At 34.0% G+C, this 22,313-nt stretch overlaps 1 protein-coding gene across 4 annotated transcripts in view; it reads right to left on the reverse strand.

Annotated features, from left to right (window-relative positions):
• The window catches only part of CDIN1 (CDAN1 interacting nuclease 1), a 128,464-nt gene that overhangs the window by 42,535 nt on the left and 63,616 nt on the right, over positions 1-22,313 (reverse strand). For all 4 annotated transcript variants that reach the window (XM_042790739.1, XM_042790740.1, XM_042790741.1 and 1 more), the window contains one exon: positions 21,697-21,802. In XM_042790739.1, coding sequence (XP_042646673.1) covers positions 21,697-21,802 — 106 coding nt within the window. The remainder of the gene's footprint in view (positions 1-21,696; positions 21,803-22,313) is intronic.

Consider the following 22,313-nt stretch of genomic DNA (forward strand, 5'->3'; position numbering starts at 1 on the left):
TTATGGCATTTGATTTTCTTAAAAGTTATTTTGATAGAGAAATATAGAACAGCATTTCTAGAAGAGCAGATTGAAAAATAAGCATCTTTTTATTCCTGTACGCGGTTCATGTAGAAACATCTACAGACATTATCAAGACATATATGCAATAGCTGCTTTATGTTCTGCTGATCTATTTCCAGGTCTCTAATTAGTACCAGATTAATTTATGCTCATATTTCCCAAATCACAGGCATTTTTGAGTCACTAAAATTCACTGTAAAAATGCAAAAAGTAAATTTAGCTATTTTTATATTTCTAAACATGGTTAAAATTTGCATTTTTAAAAAGGGCAAGAATAATCATTGATCTACTGTGATAAGAGTCATTCCAAAATAATCCTTTTAACTATTTTCCTTTTCTGATATAACTGCTCATTTCCTCATTCCCTAAATCATGCAAAACAAAAAGAAGAAAAAAAAAAAGTGTTTCTAGAAAATGTCTTAATCTGGTCAAAACAAGCCTCTATGGCTCTGGTCCACAGAAGCTTTATTAAGTTTCCTGGGCTCCATAGTGGGATAAACTATTTCATGCATGAAGAGATCAGCATTCCTTCTTCTAATCATTGCTATTGTACCCACTACAAAGCTCTCTGAAGATGTCCAATGGATATCACGTTCCCTTAATCACCCCTCAATTAATAACTTCGTACTCATATTTCAGTTCTGCTACTTCTGTATACATTGTTACTTAAGGATGATACTGAAGCCTTAACTGAGTAAACTGAGATTATAGCAATATTTCCACCACAAATACATTCTTACACTGAAAGTGTCCAGGCAGCAGTTTCCAGTGAGTAAGTGTAACATCTTAATACAATGAGTAATCCTCTCACAGTGACATGACAAATGTTGTTGCCCCTGTCTGTTGTGACCATCCTGTAACTTTTAGAAGCAGAAACCATTTTCCTATGTGCTTTGATAAGCAATGTGGTAGCTGATATTGTTTACATAAAAAGTATCAGAACTTTCTGCTAGCATCAGCTAAACCTTTAATATCTCAAAGCTATTTTTTTATACTCTGGGTTTGCTGGTGCACTGTATTAGTCTTCTGAACACAATATAGGTGGACTCAAAGAGGAAAGAAACTTAGGAGTCAACAGGTTTTGCTTTAATGTATTAATATTTTAACTCATTTGCTAAGTCATCTTACCTGTTTCCCCAGGTAGACGTCACCTGTATCTTTCTAGTTGGCTTCCTACCCACCTTTTGAAGATGGTGGGGGTTAAATGCTAAGGGGACTGTTAAAGGAGCACATACTGACATCATGTTGATTGTTCTCACTTGCAGAGGAAAACAGAAGTAGTATCACCTGAAGATTAGTACTCTATACTCAAAATCAAGGATGTAGAGATTCTCACAGGGTGAAAGGCACAGTGTGGTCAAATTCTCTCACAACACATTTTCAGCTAAATTATACACCTCTCAATATGATATTAAAACACGCAGTCTAAGGTCCTGCTGGGATAAATAAATAACTAAATTACATTTAGCTTTTTAAAAGCTTCATCTTATGCCCATTCAATCAGCCCTTGGTCTTCCAGGAATATCTAACTTCCAAAACTTACATCCTGTATGGTTTGACAAACAACCAGTTTCCCAGAATACAGGCAGCACCAGAAATCTAAGTGAAGTCTGCTTATGCATTCTACCAGGATAAGTGTGTAGATCAGTATTTGTCTCTTACAACTTGTAAATGCCTAGCAGTTTTCCAATATATAATGAATATAAACTGACATACAAAAGGCTTGTTTTCCTTAACTACTTCCTATGGACCACTTAGATACAGTCCAAGCAAAGATGAAAAACACAGGCCTGCATTGCAGACAGTAAAAGCATTTATGTAATAAGCTTATATTTAATAAAGACAAATGAAAACCAATTAAAATGTTTTAGCAAAGTGGAATCAGCAGAAGGGCAAGATGCATGTCTTATTGAGACCTGACTAGTGTGCTGCAAACTATTTAGGAAAATGAAAAAACAAAGGTGCTCCACAGTATCTGGCAGTTATGTTTGTGACAAAAGCCTAAAAAGCCATAGAAAGCGTAACTAAGAATGGAAGATCTATGTACATCATCAAATAGAGTGGTGCTTTTCTAATCATTGAAAATGGACTTTGGCAAGAAGTATGGTCTGTTAGAAGATGAACATATGAATGGTTCATGCAAGGAGCTTGGGCATGGAAAGGAAGGACTTCAGAAAGAAGAGACTGCTTATATGGCCGCTAAAGTAATCTGAAAAAACGTATGGGTGAATGTAAAAGATGACAATCTAAGAGCAACAAAAACATGAAGAGAATTATTATACATCACCATAAAATCTGTCACAGAAATAACAGGCTGTAAAACAGAAAACCTAATTTTAAATTGGTATGGTAGTTTTGAACTGGAATGAAATATAATTTTAGGATTGTAATACAGTAAGGTACAGCCTTTGCTCAGAGATCAGTTGCACACAAGAACAGGGACTCTGCAAGAGTTAATACTGTGGATGGCTGCTCCCTGTCAAAATGGAAACACTATACAGGCAGTTTCAGGAATGGAATAAGAAAGAGAAACTTTTAGTAAGTATGGTCTGCATAGTTACTAGATTGTTAAAAGGTATTGTGTAAAGTCACGTAAAAATTATAGAGAAAGAAAAGCCAAAATCATCATAGGTGACTGCAGATTTAAAGATTATTATTCTGACATTGGTAAATACAAACACATAAGTTATTTTTGTCATCTGGTTTGCCTTAATCAAGAGCTAAAAATTAATTTATAACACTGTACACAAATGCCATGTTTATACCAATATCATATGCAGCTTGCATGAAAAAGTATACATTAAAATGAAGAACAGCAATTCACGTAATGGTCAAAGACAACCAGTAACAAAACCACCAAATTCCAGTTGTCAAACATAATTTATTATGTATATTTCTTCTCGTCTCTGTTAAAACAGTAATTATTAAAACCAAAGTGATATGAGTGAGTGTTTATGACTTCTTATTAAAACCCCTGAGTTAAAGCAGTGTTCATTTAAGCTTAAGGTTATAGAAAATCATGTAGAGATCTCTGCGCGATGGCCTAGTGACTTTATATCCTCTTGTCAAACCTCAGCAGTTTTATTTGTAGTGATACATGCCGGAGAAGGTTGGAGGTTAAAGTTGATAGGAGGGCCAACAGGAAAGCCAACCAACTTCTTTCAAAAGATTACAACCTTTAACATATTAGGATCTGTCGGCGGTTACTGCTAACTTTGTAAGTCTACATTTGTGTACTCTTCTGTGAACTGATCCCCTAACTCCAGACCAACAGGATTTATAAAACCTCCCTCTTACTACTTTCCTTCCATTATTCCTTCATAATTTTCTTACTGTTTAAGCTATTAATTTATTTTTTATATTATATTGATGCTTAGCACTTATCGTTAGTTTTCAGAAGGATGTTAATAATTAGATAAATTTTTTTCCTCATTTTCTTCAGTCTAATTTTCTCTCTCACCCTGAAAATGGAAGAAAGAATTTCCTAATCCAGGAAATCTGACATTAAATATAACAGCAGCAGAATCTACTGGACTAAAGGTCTTCAGTTTTCCCTTTCTCCCACGTACTTTGACATTGCTTCCTCTGTGACTTAAAAAAAGTAATACAGATTAAAAAAAAAAAAAAGATAAATAAATAAAATCACACAGAAACACTGAATAGTTGAGGTAAAAAGGAACCTCTAGAGATTTTCTAGTCCTGCTCCAACTAGGGTGATCTGGAAGATGGTTGCTCAGGGCTTTGTCCGGTTGGGTTTTGAATATCTTCACGGATGGAGACTTCACAAGCTCTCTGGTCAGCCAGCTCCAGGGTTTGACAGATCTCACAAAAAGAAAGATTTTTTTTACGCTTCAATAGATTTTCCTGTATTTAAATTTGTGTCCATTGCCCCTGCTACCCTCACTGGGCACCACTGAGAAGAGCCTGCCTTCATATTTTTAACTCCTTCCCATCAGGTATTTATGTGCATTGGTAAGATCCACCCTGACCCTGCTCTTCTCCGGGCTAAACAGTTGCAGCTCTCAGCCTCTCCCTATATGAAAGATACTCTAATCCCTTCATCATCCTTGTGGCCCCTCACTGGATTTCCTGCAAGTTACTGTCTGTCTCAGTACAACTGTGGATCTTATGCTCTATCTAATCACGTAATCTAAAAGACCAAATCATTACATACGTCAAAACTAGTACTGATGGATGCTTTATTCTTAGTTGCATAGAGGAGAGTGCTAGTTTTTCCACTGACTTCAAACAGAACTAGACCTCTGCTAGATAGACTGATTCTATGTAAAAGATGGTAATGTGTATTTACTGTATATACCCATGATGGCCACACGATATAAAATGCAATGGCATTTTTTTTCAGTTATATGCATTTGATAGCATTTAGACAATAAACAACTTTTCTCATACTATATCTGAAACTTTTAACTTGCTGGTGTAAAGAAACCAGTTATCCATTACTGCAACTCTACAGCTTTGCATTTTAAGATAACTAACTACTTCAGAAACTTTACACAAAATATTATTGCTGCTGCACAAGAACATAGCAGCAAATCTATTATGCTTAACTTTTGTATTTTATACAAAGGTAAATACACATCTATATAATTTTTTTTTTTTTTTTAAGTGTCAGACTTGACTTTTAACTTTCTCTCTTTGCTGCTCCTTCTTTCAGAGCCTGGAAAACAACATTTGGCAAAGCAAAGATTCTGCATTCCACATCTCATACCATTTAGCTGTTGCTACAATTTTAATTATGCAAAACTCAGTGGGCTCAAATAAAATCTGACTAGGTAATTAATACTCTAAAACATACAGTGTGAGCTACTGAAAAGAATGTTCTACACAAATTCCCTCATGTCATAGAAAAGACTCACACAGCACAGTGTGTTTCTCCATAGGTAAAACAATATGCCAAGATGTTAACAGCTTTTTTCATCCTTTCTGCTATTAATTAAAGAATATTTATATATTCTGTTGTTAAAAAGTTAATTTTTCTACTAGTTTCAGTTCAGACACATTCACTCATGTATCGTAGTAAAAACAGGGAAAGAGTATTATAGCAGAGATATAAGAGGTATTTCTGTCAACAGCAAGACACAGTTTTAAACTATTAATACTGTAATGTGCATATCAGTAAAATATGTGTACATCTTAAACTTTAGTTACATTTATGTAATTCAATCATACATACGTACACTCATATACACATATTTTGAGATAAGCCCTACATTATGTTGCAGATATTTCCCCGAGATTTGCACATGAAGGGGATTCTCCCACCATGGCAATTCCATAGATCCAGCCTAATTTTGTGGTCTGTTCAAGTCAGGCAGAGGGGGCAGAGGCTGAGCAGGCTAAGGGTCTTAGTGCTATTACATTCTGTTGGTCTCGTGGCAATTAAATAATAAAAAAAATCATCTACATGCAAGGGTATTAATGATCAGAGGTCCACATGATGATTTTATAGTGAAAGGGCCAGAAAAGCACAGGGCACAAAAGACAGTGTGGTGTGCTTTTACAACTGGGAAAGTCTTTTCCATAACAGTGAGAACACAGACTGTTCTCTCTGAACTTGTTCCCCTGGATATTTTGCAGAGAAGCATGATTTGAGTGGTAGTTTGACATGATTTGTGTTTTTCCTAGAATCCTATCCTTTATCTCCTTAACGCAAGCCAAAAAACATCTGGAACTTTATGTTGTTTTCATAATGTTTTATGCCAAAGCACAGACAGTACTCCTGGATTCTTTTTCTCTTCCTTGACACACTATAAATGATAAGAAAATGGAAGTTATGAGAAGATCTGTGCTTAGGTTTACACTTTTGCTACAAGAATAGAGATTTTTCATAACAGAGCACATTCATACATCTGTATTTGTAGTGTCTTTTACCCTGAGTTTTAATAAAACACCTGATCAATTTTAAGTTTGACCTTGTAATGTTTTGATGCAATATTAGGCTTTTATAGGTAGTGAATTTTACATGTAGAAGCAACAAGTAATTTGCTTGGGAGTACAAAAGAGATCAAAAATGGAACAGATTCAAAGCTGAATTTATAGTCATCATAGCTTACCCTATCCATTGTCCAGAGGCAAATGCATGAGAATCAGTTACTAAGAATCATAACAAATATCAGTGTAAACGAAGACCATTATTCTGTCTTGGTTGTCTCACTACCTGCATCATGAAACTTTCATCTTGTACTGAGGTTATATGTGCTAACTACTGGCCAAACGTGTAAGAAGCTAGAGTTTGACCTACAAGAAGAGTAAGTGTCAAGCCCTTTGATAATTCCTCTCTTGAGTGTTTCATTTTGAAGTAGTGATACAAAATGTCTACTGTTTTTAATAAAGGATTATCATCAGTAAGGGGAGGTCTCTGGATCTAGGAAATATAATTTTTAACAAAAGAAAAAACACTTTAAAAATAACTTCATTACAAATGAAAAAGTAAAACCAAAATTAACATACTGTACAGTAGTAATTTTTACTCCGTGAGAGCTTAGTGTGCCAACCGAAGTTTACAGAAGTCACTAACTGAAAACCAGTCATCTTTGGTATGACACATGGCAACAAAGTTATAAAAATCCAACTACACAAAACTTCAGTGAGCACAAAGCAAATCAATAGCAGAAAGGGAAAGCAAGCAGCCTCTACATTTGACTTGAGCTTCTACTGGACTTACAAGTCCAACAGCAGTGATCAAAAGTAATGATTCTGCAGAAGCCAATCAGCTGCAGGTTGGAGAATATCAGACTGTAGAGTATATTCTACAGAAACACCTAATAGCCCTATCACTCCAGGAGAAGTTAGTGGGAAGAAAGGGACACAACCAGTTGAAAACAGAAAGGAGTTTGATGACAGCATGGGGTGAGGCACTTCTTTCTCAAAAACATGCACACTGTATATAGAAAAATTGCCAAAGCTAAGCATACATATGTCTATTGTAGTCCGGGTAGTTCTGAGACCTCAAGCCTCAGGAAGCCCAGCAATGAAGAAAATACTGAGGCACTTTTATGCAGAACACTGGCACACTGGTACATTTCCAAGAGTATCTTAACTATCTCACACGGTCACTGCCCAGTGTATGATACAAAGACTGTGGTATTCATTCATGCTCCAGTTCAAGGTATGTGTGCAAGCAAAAAAGAAACCCTTATTTTTCTTGAAAAATCACAAACTCCAAGAACAGGGATGATTTTCCATTTCTGTGATCATTCAGTTATAAAGTGAACACTGATATGAATTAACAATCCAAACTTAAATTTCCTAGAGGATATAGCAAGACTCTGAATACTGAAGTCATATTTTCATTATGAACATGTCTTATAATGTGCTTGGGCGAGCAATTACAACTACAAAACTGACAGAGATTTTGGATTTGCTGAAAATGCACTTAGGTGAAGTTGATTTATCAGTAAAAAACCTTGCTACACAAAGACAACTTGCATGCAAATTCATTTGGTACTCGGCTACAGCAAACCAACTGGTCAAGGCAACTGATGTGTGTGCACCAGGGTGAGAGAAAACAACTCACAAAAACTTCCTCGGGAAAGCACAAGGCTAAACAAGGGAGCAAAACTATTCTAAAAAGAGCAGTTAATGTTGTTTAGAAACCAATGCTTATCACAAGCAAGTTCAGTTGCTCCTAGTTTATCGGAAGTGGTATAACTCAATAGTGCAGAACAAGTGCTTAACTAAAGTTTTCAACACACTGCACAACCAAAAATATTACTAGCAAATGCAATTTTTGATCACATGAGAAGAAAAAGCCAGAAACTGGATATATACTTGGAGATGTATTTTCACAGTATGTAACACAGACATCTATGATGAGTAGGAGCCTACTCACTACCAAATAGACAAATGAACTTTTCCCAATTATATAGTCAGTTATATAGTTCTGTGGGCAAGTGTGGTAACACAACTTTACATTAAGAAGCTAAATGTTCCCCTTGTTTAAAAAAAAAAAAAAAACAAACTGAACAAAAAACCCAAAAAACCTTGTTAAAAGCATAACAAACTAAAAAAAAATCTAAGCAGGTAAAATCACTCAGCTAAGAAAATCTGAAATATGCTCTAATATGCTATCCACAGTCTGTGTGTTAAAAACTAAAGGACACACATCTACACACAAAAAATAAAGCTATCACTTCTGCGTGGACTGCAGAATATTTTCACAGCTATTTTTCCTCATCCTTGGAAACATACGTTACTCTTAATACAGCAACATCTTGAAATTTTATAACATTTTGGATTTCTTTGAAATGTAAAGTCCATTTTATTGTTTTTTAATTAAATCTACTTCCCTGAAAGGTCTTTAAAGGCTCTACAAACTACCTTGCATTTTATTATTGCTGACAGTTATCTAAACCACGCTTGAATGCCCTCTTTATCCTTTAGTGAACAACTGAAAGATCATATGCTAAAAAGACTTGTGCTTTCTCTTCTTCTAGCCCTATAATTAAGGCATTTTAATACATTTCTTCATAGTCATTAAGAGAGCACAATGTTAAAAATTAATGAAATGAGACAATTCTGCATTTAACAACCATAAATACATACAACATAAATTTGTCTCAGTGGTAGATATGAAAAAAAGCCTTCTAGAAATCACATGATGAGACTACCGAATTGTCAGGATTTTGCTTTTGCTGTCTAAGGGTATTTAAATGATGTATGGTAGCCTGACAATACTACAGTGTTGTTACATACCCTACAAGAGAGGTAAACATTTCTGTCAAACATTCAAATTCCATTGGTTTTAGTATGTTTTTGTTTACCTTATATACATGCCTATAAAAAAAGTGGTATTGTTGGATGATGTTGAAATGGGGGAGGAAAGAGAAGAGGAGAAGCAAGACAAAGACATACCAGGGAAAAAAAGATCCTAAGTCAATTGTAAAAAAACTGACCTATCATTTAAATACCACTATAATAACACCTACTTACAGCAGTACTTTAATAATGCTTATAATAGAATAAACAACAAGATTTTCTTAATTTGGATATTTTTTCTAAGAAACAGAGCTCACTATATTAATTTATCACACATTTTTGCAACTGACATGTTAATGAGTATGTTTTTTTTACAATGTGAAAGGAATTCAGTGTTTCTAAGTTCATCATCATCACTTCTATATACATTAATTAAATATAGTGTGCAACTGTACTATAGCAACATTATTACTATTTCCAAAAGGTATTACTAATGAGAAAATTATACAGCTTATATTTTAAAACTAAGTTAAGTTTTCTGAGGTATAAGTTCCTTATGCTTTCTCAACTAAATGTTGAAAAGACACAGTGCAACATAAAGTGACAAGATTACAGATTTTTTTTTTTTCTTAAGATAGACACACACACACAAAAAAAAAGAAGTTGCTTTCCAGAAGATTTTTTAGGGTTGTCAGACTGTTATATTATAAACAACCTTATTAGTCCTTTATAATTACAATAGGTACCTCTGGACAAGATCGAGCAGACATGACAAATGCTTCTGACTTCTTTTTAAATCGAACCTGGAAGGTCATCGCTGAACAAACAGAATGCTATACAACTGGGGCCATAAATTGTGAAAGCTAACGAAAAGGTAAGTTTTTCTGATATTAAAAATGAAAATTATTCTGTTCAGGGTTTTCTGTGTAAAATCAAGAAATAAGAGGGTGAAATAGTTTTAAAAAGATCAGTAGCTAAAGAAATCCTTACAAAACTTCATGATCACACTTTTTTTTTTGGCAGTTGAACCTGTATTTTAGTATTTATGCAATGTCTTAAGAGTAGTTGCCTTATTTTACAAATATGTTTTTAAAGATAATTCCCTAATGAGGATTTATCCATGTTTGCATTTACTGTTTTTTCAGCATTATGATGAAACTGTGGACAGTTAAAAAAATCCCAGTCAGTCTCACATCTATGGGATCTGCTTGCTGTTATCCTCAAATCAAACCAGTAAAAGTATAACATATTACTGTGCATTTTTCCTAACATTTTTATTTTGGTTTAGGATCATTTAACAGTACTGGTAGTTTTGGATTAAATTTAATTTGTATGGAGATAAACAGTAACTTAAGTGACTGGAACTGGAAACCAGTTGATGGATCTTACTCTTAAATCTCGTATTTCAGCTTGGAAATGTAAGGATTGAATTAGAAAGCTGTAAACTCTTGATGAGAATTAGTGGCATAAAACAAAAGAAAATGAAACCTGCAGTTATTTTCCTCACAGTTAGGCTGAATGAAATTGTAAATCAACAAAAGATTTGGATAGAATTCAAATCAACAGCTTTACCTAATAAAAGTTCTAACAGAGCACTGAGCATGCTATTTGAAACAAATATGAAATAAATATAAAATATGAATGACTTTAAAAAGAACCATATGAGAAGCAAAACAGTAAAATCACCAAAACTCGAGCAAAGGAAATTTGAACTGAAATGTATGATGGGCAATTAAGTACCTATTTTGACAATTCTAAGTGGTCAAGTTTTTAAAGTATGACACAGAAACCTTAACCTATCTATATATGAGTGATAAATGAGGCATTTTGTGTCATTACATTCTCATAAATCACTTTCTTTAACTGCTGATGGCTTTTATCAGGTCTAACCTTTTCAAGCTTCTTTCAGAGTGCTAACATTTTCAACTTTGACACATACGCAGTTTACAAATTCTGCAGCTGATTAACTCTGGACAGAAGCTCACTGCCATCATTGTCTTCTTCAAGTTGGGTTACAGCTTCAGTATCTCAAAAACTCACATGTATCCTTCGTATGTCAGAAAACCTCACTTAATTTATTGGGTATGTTGCAAAGGATGCAAGATATTTCTCTTTTTGAAACAAATAAATGAGAATATACTTTAAAAATCACTCTTCTACAGAGAGCCTGAAATATATATACTTTTCATTATTTTAAAATCAAGCAAATAGCAGATTCCAAATAAAGAGATATAAATAATGTGATCAATTTTACATGACTTTATAATTTAAACAAATTTGGGATCAAATCAACTCAATTACATTAAAAATGTTGTGGTCAAAGTCTCTGAGGTAAAGAACAATAAAAAGTTGAAAAACACCTAAATATTGCAGTGTATTATGTGTATGAGAATGAAAAATAATGCTATTATAAGCTGATCATGACCATGGGCCCTTAAATTGATTTGTGGGATCCCTTGCTAAACTTCTCTCTGAACTATTTATAATTTCAAAGATAAAAAATCGCAGTATCTTGAAATTGTAAATTTCAAAGGTTCCAGTTCAGCATTGCAGCACTTAGAATACGGAATGAGTTTAACCATGATAAACTCAGAACACAATAAATGCAATAGCAGAAAAGAACTACAGGAAATAATGGTTTACCATGCATAAATGAACCCAAATACTTCAAGGAACACTTGCTCTCTGTAGGAACTAAAATTAAATCACATATTTGCATGACACACTCAATTTTTGCTACAAATAGCTGATAAAATAGTTGATAAAAACCCATCCAGGTGTCTGTGTTCAAAACCATTTTAACTTACTGTACTATTTCAACAATCAGAAGCCAGCAATACAGTAGTTCTTTCTGCCTTAGTAGAAACAAGACATAGTAAGAATGGTAGTAAAGCTTTAGTCTAAACACCTGCATTTTCACTATTTTTTTTTTTTAATTTAAAAATAGGCAGAATATAATTTAATTGAGATATATTTCATCTATTGAAACAAGCAGTGAAACATTCATGGAAATGCATTTACAAGATATAATTGATCTAGACACTGAAACAAAGCTCAAGTTTAAAGAGATACTGTCTTTAATAATATGAGCCAGACTGAAGAAATTTTCATGTTGGTTGTGTGACCACTGGAAGCCTGGTACTTCAGATGGTATTAGTTTTGATAAGAGCTAACTAGACATCAGACCTAAATAACAAAACCTGAAGAGACAGGCTTCGACCATGCAAATAGGAATGTCCACAGAGGCTCTTGTGCAGTTGATTGTCTCTTGTTGACAAACAACACATCTTAGAAAAACAGTGGATGAAGGACAAATTTTTTCAGCATCACAGCTAAACCAGCCTTGTAATGTCAATATTTAAGGCCTACCCATGAAAAATTAAGAAGTTCTTTATTTCACTAACAATGTCACACATCAGAGAAGCTGTGCAGTCACACTTTGACAATTCAGATGTAAATCTTGGAATGTCTGTAAGTATTCATGACAAAGGCATATTTATTATTTAAAACAAAAGGACATGATTTCTTGATGTTCATATCAAAGACTAGTGATGGATGAGAGCATGCTAATCAAATGACAAACCAGAAGGAACACAGATGCTTGCTATTTTGATTAGAAGAGGGAAATGAAGATCTCTTTCCTAAATTAAGATATAAACATTATAAAATTATACACACAAATATATACATGTTTGCATAACACACTGTGTATGCATAGGAGCTTGGTATATTCTCAAGTAGACATGCTACAAATACTAACTAGTATAACTGCCAATTTACTTAAGGTCAGAAGCCACATATATAAGGAAAATCAAACATCGGCTTTGATCAACTGCAGTTAATTGCTTATGAATTTATATATTCAGGAGCAATTTTAGGTTTCTTATATTAAAATTCCCCAAGTAATGAAAGAGAATAATTTAAACTTTTTTTTTTTTGCAATTTGTTTCCTACTGCCTTAGTTCTAGGTTTAAATTATGCTTATGCAAAATTACACTTATGTAATTTAAGATTGCATAAAATCAATGTAAACTTTACTAAAAACAAAAATGTAGGCTGTTTATGTGGGATACAATATTGCAAGACAAGCGCGGAACTTCAGAACCCGATTTTTATTGTCAGCTTTTACATTTTTGATACTCAAGTCATCATCTTTCAGTATCTTGCTTTATGTGTACCCAAGATGTATCAAACTAATTATGTACATTTAACAGGAACTTGTAAACATCATGAACTTTGCTTACTAAGCATGAGTCACGACTGCTGTTGGTGAGACAGCCAAAACTTTGTTAAATTTGTAGATCCATATGCAGTGGCAAGGTCCAATAAGGCCAAATGATATTTTCACAAAGCATTTATCACATGATGATAACATCCAACTCCTAGAAATCTATCTTTCTCTTTCTCCTTTAAACAGATAGTAATTACAAAGCAGATCCCCCTCTGATACCTTTTCCATTAAAATTCTGCAATGAGTGAACAATTTTTCCATATTCTCAAGAAAGTACCCTAGTCACTCTAGTTGTGAACAGAGAAAGAAAAGCCACTGTGCTAACTGGAAAACTATTCATACAATGTAATTGTTTATACTTTGTTGTTATGAAACCTACAAATTAAGTACTAAAAAATAAAAATATACTGTAATCCAGAATAATGGTCTTTTTTAAAAAAACAAGTCCCCCATGCACAGTCTTCAAGAATTTACAAGAAGCAACATTTTGTAATCTATAGAAAAGTATGTAACTGAACATAAACTCATGATGGGGTGTGTGTGTGTGGAAGATATTTGAATTAAAAATATTATTAATGCAAAAATATTTTTATTACTGTTAAAATAATGTTTACCTGATCTTTAAGCAGAAATGCACTCGAAGTCAAGAATTAGGTATCTGTTTGAAGTGCAGTGTTCAAAAAAATATACCAACACTAACTATCATTTTGCTCCGCTACTCAAAAGCCCTAGTAAGACACATCTGATGATGTGTTTAATGCAATTTATCCATATATCCCGAGTGTCTCCTTTCATACAAGATTAGTATCCTAGGAAAGCAGATCCTTGTGCTCTGGAAACACAAATCTGCATTGTGCAATAACCCAGAATAAATAAAATGTGGGCAGTTTCAATATATACTTTTCAGTCTCATCTTTAAGAGACACTGCTCTCACAGAGATTGAACAGTAACTGGGGACTCCACAGCAACACTGTATTTCTTTTCGCCTAAGCCAAGATTTCCTAGACACAAGGAATTTGTGCAACTGTGTGACTGCTGTCCATTAACCAGCCAGGGACTACTGAATCTATTAATTTTATACCTCAAGTTTCTCTTAGATTGTACACTAACCTCCCCAGTCTCATGTTTTCACTTGCTTTATTTATTGTGAGTCCTACCTGTAATGAGCTATTGACATTATTTACTTTTTTCCTGTATTAGTACAAATAGTTTTATATTCTACATATAGCAGTTTATCATTTAATATATTAAAGGCTGCTTAAGACAACTAAATTCCCCCACCTCTTGGACCTTTTTTGAAAAATTTACTGGATGCCCAATATATATAATATTCAATAGCATGTGAGAATAATTTTTATGCAACTCTGATAGTTAGAAAGATAGATAACTCAATTATTAGATCATCTATCAAAATATTCAGATGTATAAGAGGCTACTAAAAAGATTGATGACTGAGAAAGTCCACTGATTCTCTAGCCATCATATTCACACATTTGGCTAGACAACATTTCTCGCTGCCTTCACAAGCAAGCTTCATTACCCATCACTCCACTGAAAAGAGTTTATTATGAGGCTGCCATCTTGGCAAGACTATTATTTAGATGATAAATGTTGGGGGAAAAAGTGTGTCTAGAATTTTTTTTTTAAGATGAGCCTTTTGACAGATAAAACAAACAGCATCTACATTTCTAATTAACTTAAATTTGGCATATACAAATACAGGTCAGTAAAGCTATGATATGATACTAGATTATCTTCTGTCTGAATCTTGCCCTTAATTTGTAAAATGTAAATTAACTAATTAGAAGAAAAGCAGCATTGTGACAAAATGCTTCTTCTACTTCTTTGCTTCGTGACATTTATGATCAACTGTAGTCCTTCATTCTAACTTCTAATAGATGGATAATTATGCTCATACTAATTTATTAGGATTTAGTAATTTAAACCAAAAAAAAACTTGAGATTTCTGAAGGCAAGTAAGCAAAACACACTGTAACACGCAGCTAAATCTCATACTTCCCAACTTCATTTGTAATATTATGCTGTTTACATGTATATATCACATGAATATAGGTATGAGGGTATCACTTTCAATATTCAACTACCTGACTCGAAGGAAAATCTCTTAGTATTCTTAAAATTTCTTCAGTATCTTTTTATCTTTTCTGTGCATGATGCACAGCAATAATAATACTTGTGCTTTGTTCATTAGTACTAAGAGTTAAAATTTGCTTTATACTCCTACTACCCTCGTCAACTGTCATTTGAAATGGATTAGACTAGCAAATATAGAATTACATGAAGGAAGGGGGAGTTGGTCATTCTTGAGTTACAGCCCAGCAACTTGACCTTGTTAAATAAAAAATATATGATATCATAGTTTAAAGGAAGGGATTTTTTTTGCATTGGTTTGGTTTTAACTATTACTAGGTAGATAAAGACTCAACACTAAGAAATATATTGAAAATGTCAGATGTAAATGTCAATTAAAAATTACAAGGAATTCTGAAAGGTAAGGTCTGTGGGGGGTTGACATTCTTTGACATAGTAGAGTGTCTGCAACCAGGCCTTTGGCAAGCATAGCAGGATCTATGCTGTCAGCTCTTATCGTACATAAACTTAGATGCTTGTCTAATCTGAATGAGAAATACCAGGAAAATTGGAGCTGAAGCCTTGCAGTAATGTGGATGGAAGCTGAAAATGCTCTATCTGCACTACATGAGTCCCCTGTGACATGATAATATTTAAGACAGTACAGAAAAATATAAGGAAAAAATAATTTAAACAAAGCTACGTAGTGCTTAATTTCCTACTTTTTAAGTTGAGAATGTAATAGTCTAGCAGTAAAAGAGGCTTAAATAACAGAATTAAATTATAATGAAAATCCCAATTTCATGTCCATATTAAATACAGTATCTAAAGAGAACAACACATGAAAATATATAGTTAATATCAATCAAATGTAAATGCTGATATGAATACAGGATGGTATGCTCTTTCTCTGCTTTGACAAAAATTAGCTTTGATACAAAATAAAGCAACTACAGTGGTCAGCCAAACAATTAACAACAACCTCCAATGCTCAACCAAAAAATTAACATTGTAGCAATGCTAGGCACAGACTGTGGTCTCAATGAAAAGTGTCTTCATGCTCTTTTATTCAATCACGTTGTTAAAGCGAGGATGACCAGTAAAATCTAAAAACATTACTTCTGAGCTAATGTAACAAAATAAATTTATTTTTCATAACCTAATGTTGATTTTTATACTGTTCATGTGCTATTAAATAAAGATAATAATTAATTTCAAATGCTGCTGGAGATAAGCTAAACATGCCTAGAACATTCGTGAAGCGCAGGGGTATGCCTATATCTATATATGTATGTGTATGTGTGTGTGTGAGTGTACACATATAACTGTTCATCTCACAGGACAACACAGAATTTTATCACCTTCACAAAGTAAACTACTGAATCAGCAAGCTAGCAGAAAACTGCACTCTAATGTTTTTGATTTTCTTCTTGTCTATAAACAAACATATCTTACTAAGTGCTACTAAGTTTAGCAAGTTGGCATGGCAATTTTTTAAAAAAAGTGAATTATTTTTTTAAGAAACTCTTAAGCAGGAATAACCACCATAAACTCTCTCTTCTATCTACATTAATTTTTGTTTAAGAGCAATTTACTAATTCAAGTGGAGCCAGGAGGGAGAGAAAAAGGAGCAGAGCAAAACCCAGCATGTGTAAAAATCTACAAGCATTAGATGGCTAAACAAACCCTAAGTCCCTCAGTGTTGCAGTAAGGTCAAAACCTTTCAGCATTGTACCAGTGTGTCAAAATATGTCAACAAACCATCATACTGCAAGAAGAAGAATGACCTTTCAGTTCTTTATGTTTGGGCTGCCAATGAAGCTCTGGATACCGGGTATGCATGAACAGTTTTCCTAGCCACTTGACAAATGCAACTCCCAAGGTTTCCTCCAAGTCAAGTTGTTATACCACTGGCTTTCAATTCACCAGTACAATTTTTTAAACCATTTGCAATTGGTGAGTATTGATCTTGTTATAGAACAGACACCCATAAACCCACAACATAACTCCCTCTTCCCCTACCACATACAATCAGACAACAATTATTACTTAGTCTTCACAGTAACATGTCAAACCATTTTAAACAGCTGAGCAGAAAAAAAATGTGTATCATTCTGATGCTCTGATTCAGCCTCTGCTCACACATGATTCATTCTTATAGTCAACTGCAAATGAATTCAAACAGAACACTCTTCTCAAAAAACCCTAAGAACACATTGGCTCTGTTTGTGACTGAAATACAATCCTTTGCACTGTTTCTGTTTGCATTTATCTGAAAATAAATACCTTTTTAAATCTACAGGACTCTATGATAGTTTTACTATGACTGTTAGTTATAAACTGCAGTCACAAGATCAGACATAATGTATTAATTGGCAACACATTTAATCATGAATGTAGGCTTCCAAAAAGTGTGGCTACTATTTTAAAATTACTTATGGGAAACTTGCTTTTATTTATTCTTTTAAAAAAGCAGAAGCACGGGACTAATAACATTTAGAATACAAGCAAATAGGGGAAGGAATTTTGTACAGAGATGACTTACCATTCTTATTCAAAGAGAAGATGAAATGCTTCTCTTTCACTATGTGAAATTGCCTTTAGTTTAATATCAGTGTCAAATATGACATTTTCCTATGGTCTTCCTCACATATAGTAAAGTTTCTTTAGCTAATAATGGCATCAAGCTCTCTCCTGGGACTCTCTAGAAATTACATTCCAGAATGTACATATGCCTTAGCCAGGCTTGCAGAAGATAGAAGATGTAAATTGATGTATTTGAGTTTATATCTTCTTATGGCAATTCACTGACAGTGCACCCACTAATTACTATTTGAACTGTGTGTTGCTGATCTCTATATGCCTCTTAGAAAACAGCAGTCATGTCTATCAGCTCTGACTAACAGACTTTTACAGTCGGGATTCCAATTTTTAATTTAAGTTAAAAAAAAAATATAAAATTAGACACTGTGGAAACAAAAAGAGACAGCAGCATTCATTTAAACCCTAAAACAATTTATAACTTGTTTTCAGATACTGTTTTAAAGTGCAATCTGTGTTACTTCCTGTTCATGCTCTCCAAATTACCTTTGGTCACACAGACTAGTCAACAGTTTTTAATCCTCATGGTTACAAGAAATACACCAATGTAGGCCAGTGAAAAATGAAAATTGTGGTATCTACTACATGTGCACAAAGCAAATTTGTTTCGCACATGCAGTTGTCTTGTTTACGCAGCGGCAGTGAAAGCTATAGCCTGCTCAGTAGATGCCACCATACTGAGGGAAAGGATTCTATAAGAACATGAATCATTTTATACTAAGTTTGCTCAATATATAAAAAAGCTTTTTTCTAAAACATCACTTTGCAAAATCAGATTGGGAATATGCAAGACCAAACCTGCCTTTCCCTGTTTCTTTATTATTGAAAAATCTCAATATCTAAACAGCATCTTAAATTACAACTGTGCAAACCCACTGACAAGGTACACTTTGTACATTTTTAATGTGAAGCTTAATTTGAAGATGAGGTTGCAGTGCAGCACTGCAACTGAAAATTGCTTAACAATACCATTGATGTATGAGCCATAAAAAACCTTGCTAAGCTGTCCCTGCAGAACTCTGAGTAATAAAAAGGTGTTCTTTTGCACTGAGGTGAACAGACATGGTTGACTGCATCTAGGGAGCTGTTCTGTTAAATGAGAAAGTGCCATTTCTTTCCTGTCAGTACAGACCAATTTAAGACACTCACAGGTTTAGTTAGCACAGAGTACAGGATTTAATGAAATACACACATAACAGCAAACAAACCACAGCTACGTTCAAAGCTTTCAGTCAGATTGTGTGCAGAATTAATCTTACATCTGTGACAGATATGAGAAAAAAAACCTAGAAACTTTTCCAGTCTCACTCCTACTTTTCAGAGAAACAATAAAAAAGCTGAATGGAAAAGGTCTAAAACCTCTCAACTTCATTCCTTTCAAAGTATCTAGACATGTACAGGCAATGTTACAGGTTTTCTCTCCAATTTCATTTCAGCTTTAAGCTAAATGATCAGCTGAGTGCCATGATATCTCTGTTGTGAACGGATGCTGCTCCAAATGATTCCTCCTTCAGGAGGAAAGGAGAAACACAGGTGTGGTGAATTGCCTGGGAAGCTGGTTCTCACTTGTGAGATCCTTGCATAGGCTGATTAAATCACACAAAATTGATTCACAGTTTGTGTAGCTACACCTCTGTCCTTTCATATAGTTACAGAGAGCAATGAAAGTTAACTGTCTAACCTACATGCAACCTAATCTGTCAACATGTGTTCATTAACCCAACTGTCATGGTATTAGAAGCTGCAGTAACTCAGAACCCATTGCAGAAGATGTTGTGATACTGTTAGTTTGGCCAAGCAGCACCAAAATCAAAATTAACAGGAATTGTTCTTTAAAAAAAGCCACAGGCATCTGACTAATTTCCACAGTTAACCTATCACTGAATTCTGAATTTAGGGAGTAACAAATCACACTAAGGAAATTTCTAGTTTCCTTTATATGAATGTAAAGTCACTATATTTAAGATTCAACAATTTCTGTAGTTGTTTTCAGTATGAACAGCTGTAACAAAAGATCTGGCAAAATTTCAAAGCTACTTCCACTAAAACAGACTTATTGATCCACGTGTCAATTCAGTCTAGCTTTTGCAACATTAAAGGTACTTGACTAACAGCTCAGTGAGAAATGCTATTCCATTTTTGAAGTTGCAATATTAATTACTACATGATAAAATTAAAATGAAGTTAGCTATGTCTTGGTTTCCTGATAAAAGTTTATTTCAGAAATGTCAGATTCAAATGGTACATGTTATTCTCAAAAGTTTTATACATTTTATAGCTCAAATCAAAATGTGGACAGTCGTTTTGTTCATCACAAAAAAGACACTACAACTTCAACTTTTCAATGGCAATTTTACTGCAAACAACAAATGCATCAGTGTCTTCAACCTACTTGCCTACTCAACTTTAACCCCATCTCAACTTAGTGAGTATTTTTCTGCTCAAGTTATCTATTTAAAATTAAGTTCTTGGAGCTTCTTTTCTCTGATACAATCACGGACCCCTTCAAATACAAACTTCTCCTCAGCAAATATTCCAGCCAGTACATCTAATAGCATCCTCCCAGCTTGAGCTGCTCCATCTCCTCTTATATACACTGATGTGCAAGTTCAGCACCACTTGCATCAGCATCTTTCCTGCCATTCTCACCATTTGCCTAGGTATTGTATACACTCAAATGTCTTTCTAAGTCTTATATTCTGGCTACATGTTTCACAAATTCTTTTCTACAACTTCCCTGTAGTACAGTATCTTCATCCAACAACTGACAGTCTTCCTCCCATTACCTCAATTCAAGTTTTCAGGGTTTGTCAAATAAGAACAGGTCCTTGTCACGTCAATCAAGAATATTGCTGCAGAGCATAATTCCAAACTCTGATGATGTCACTCTCAAGAGCTGGTTTCCCTTTCTCTGCTGTCTCCTATAGAATCTGCTTTTAAGGTACTTCCCAAGCTAAGGCTAGCTATTTTCACCTTGGCATTTCTCATATTCAGCTGAAGTACTAACAGTCACCAGACTAGGCTCTCGGGTTGGCAAACACTGTCCATTTCTTGCATGTTCGTATGTTTGTGCAATCTTCTCCACTATTGCTCAGATTTCATTGATACTCTCTTGTGAACACTGAGCAGATTTTTAAATTTATACTTTTAAAAATCCTTTATTCAAACTTTCATTTACCTCACTTATTCATTATGTTGCCTAGAGTTCCACCATATACTAAAATGGAATTGAAGATGAAGCATCTTGTTTAAGACTTTTTTTGGAAGAAAAAACCTCCAGTCAGGAGGATTCTAGTACTATGGAGAGATATATAAATATATATAATAATGACCTTTATAAGACTAAAGCAAAACTATTTTAATCATCTTTAAATGAAAAGATCTTTATAGCAGTATCATCAACATGTTAAAAAATTATGTGTGGCATACCTTATTTCCCTCCTTATGTTCCTGCAAATATTTACTACATTTTTTTAGCTTAAAGATAATTGCTACTACCGCCTAAAATGCAGACAACATACAAAAAAGTACTTTATTTAAAAAACCAGTGAAACAGTATTTTCAATACAATGACAATGAACAATGAAGTTCTTTAAACACAAAGTCCACTTGGTTAGACTGTGAAGATTCTGTAACAGACTTGGCACCTTGTAGGTATCAATAAACATCACAGTAAAATCTTCCTTCAAAGTCAGGTACTAAAAGAATTGACATATAACTCCAGTACCAACCAAAGTAACTTTTTCTATCATCTAGCATCATTGTAAAATCACGCTATGTATCTGCTCCATGTTAACAATTATGGTGTGAATTTTTCACAAATATTTCAACATTCCAATTTGACATACTAATTAATGACATTTAAAATGCCAGATTAGTAACATGTATTTTGTTCACATGGCTTAATACAAAAGTCACTAGTGTTTTTTCCAGTAACTACTTTTAAAAATGCAGTCCTATTTATCTATAAGGAAAAATAACAGAAATGTACCTGTTCCAGTAGCTCCAAAACTGGTCCTGCAAGTAGGCTTGGTGGCTACTTTCATCACCAAATGAGGCTTTGCTTTCAATCCAGTGAATTATGTGCCCATCAACAGCTAGGGTGACAGCAGAAAATAAACTGAACTCTGAAAATCACACTCAACAGCCTGTAAGAATGTGTTTGGGAATATCCCATTTACCCCTTAATCTACCATATAATTCATGCTTGCAACAGTGCTACATATTTGTAAAAATATCTCTCAAATATGCACACAGGACATTTTACAAAAGAGTACCAGAAAGTATTTTCATGGATAATGGTATCACTTTCAGTTTAATTACACCATGTTCTACATATTTGTATTTATTCTAACACAAACAGAATGCAAAGTAAAAGAGACTAGATTAAGGTGCAATTGCATCCTACTTTCATTCTTGCTTTGCTGGAAAGGAGTTGTCAGGTAAGGAATTGAAAACTTCTGGTGAATGACAAGAACAGTTAGACAAGCTAAGACAGAAGCTAAGCTAAGAGAGAAACTTCTCACCAATCCAGAGTGGAATATGTAAGAATGACAAGGAAGTTTATCACAGATATGTATCTGCCTCCTTACTTTTTCAAAATAAGTA

The sequence above is a fragment of the Tyto alba genome, unplaced genomic scaffold (genome assembly GCF_018691265.1).
Source record: "Tyto alba isolate M040663 unplaced genomic scaffold, T.alba_DEE_v4.0 Super-Scaffold_18, whole genome shotgun sequence".
Taxonomy (NCBI): Eukaryota; Metazoa; Chordata; class Aves; order Strigiformes; family Tytonidae; genus Tyto; species Tyto alba.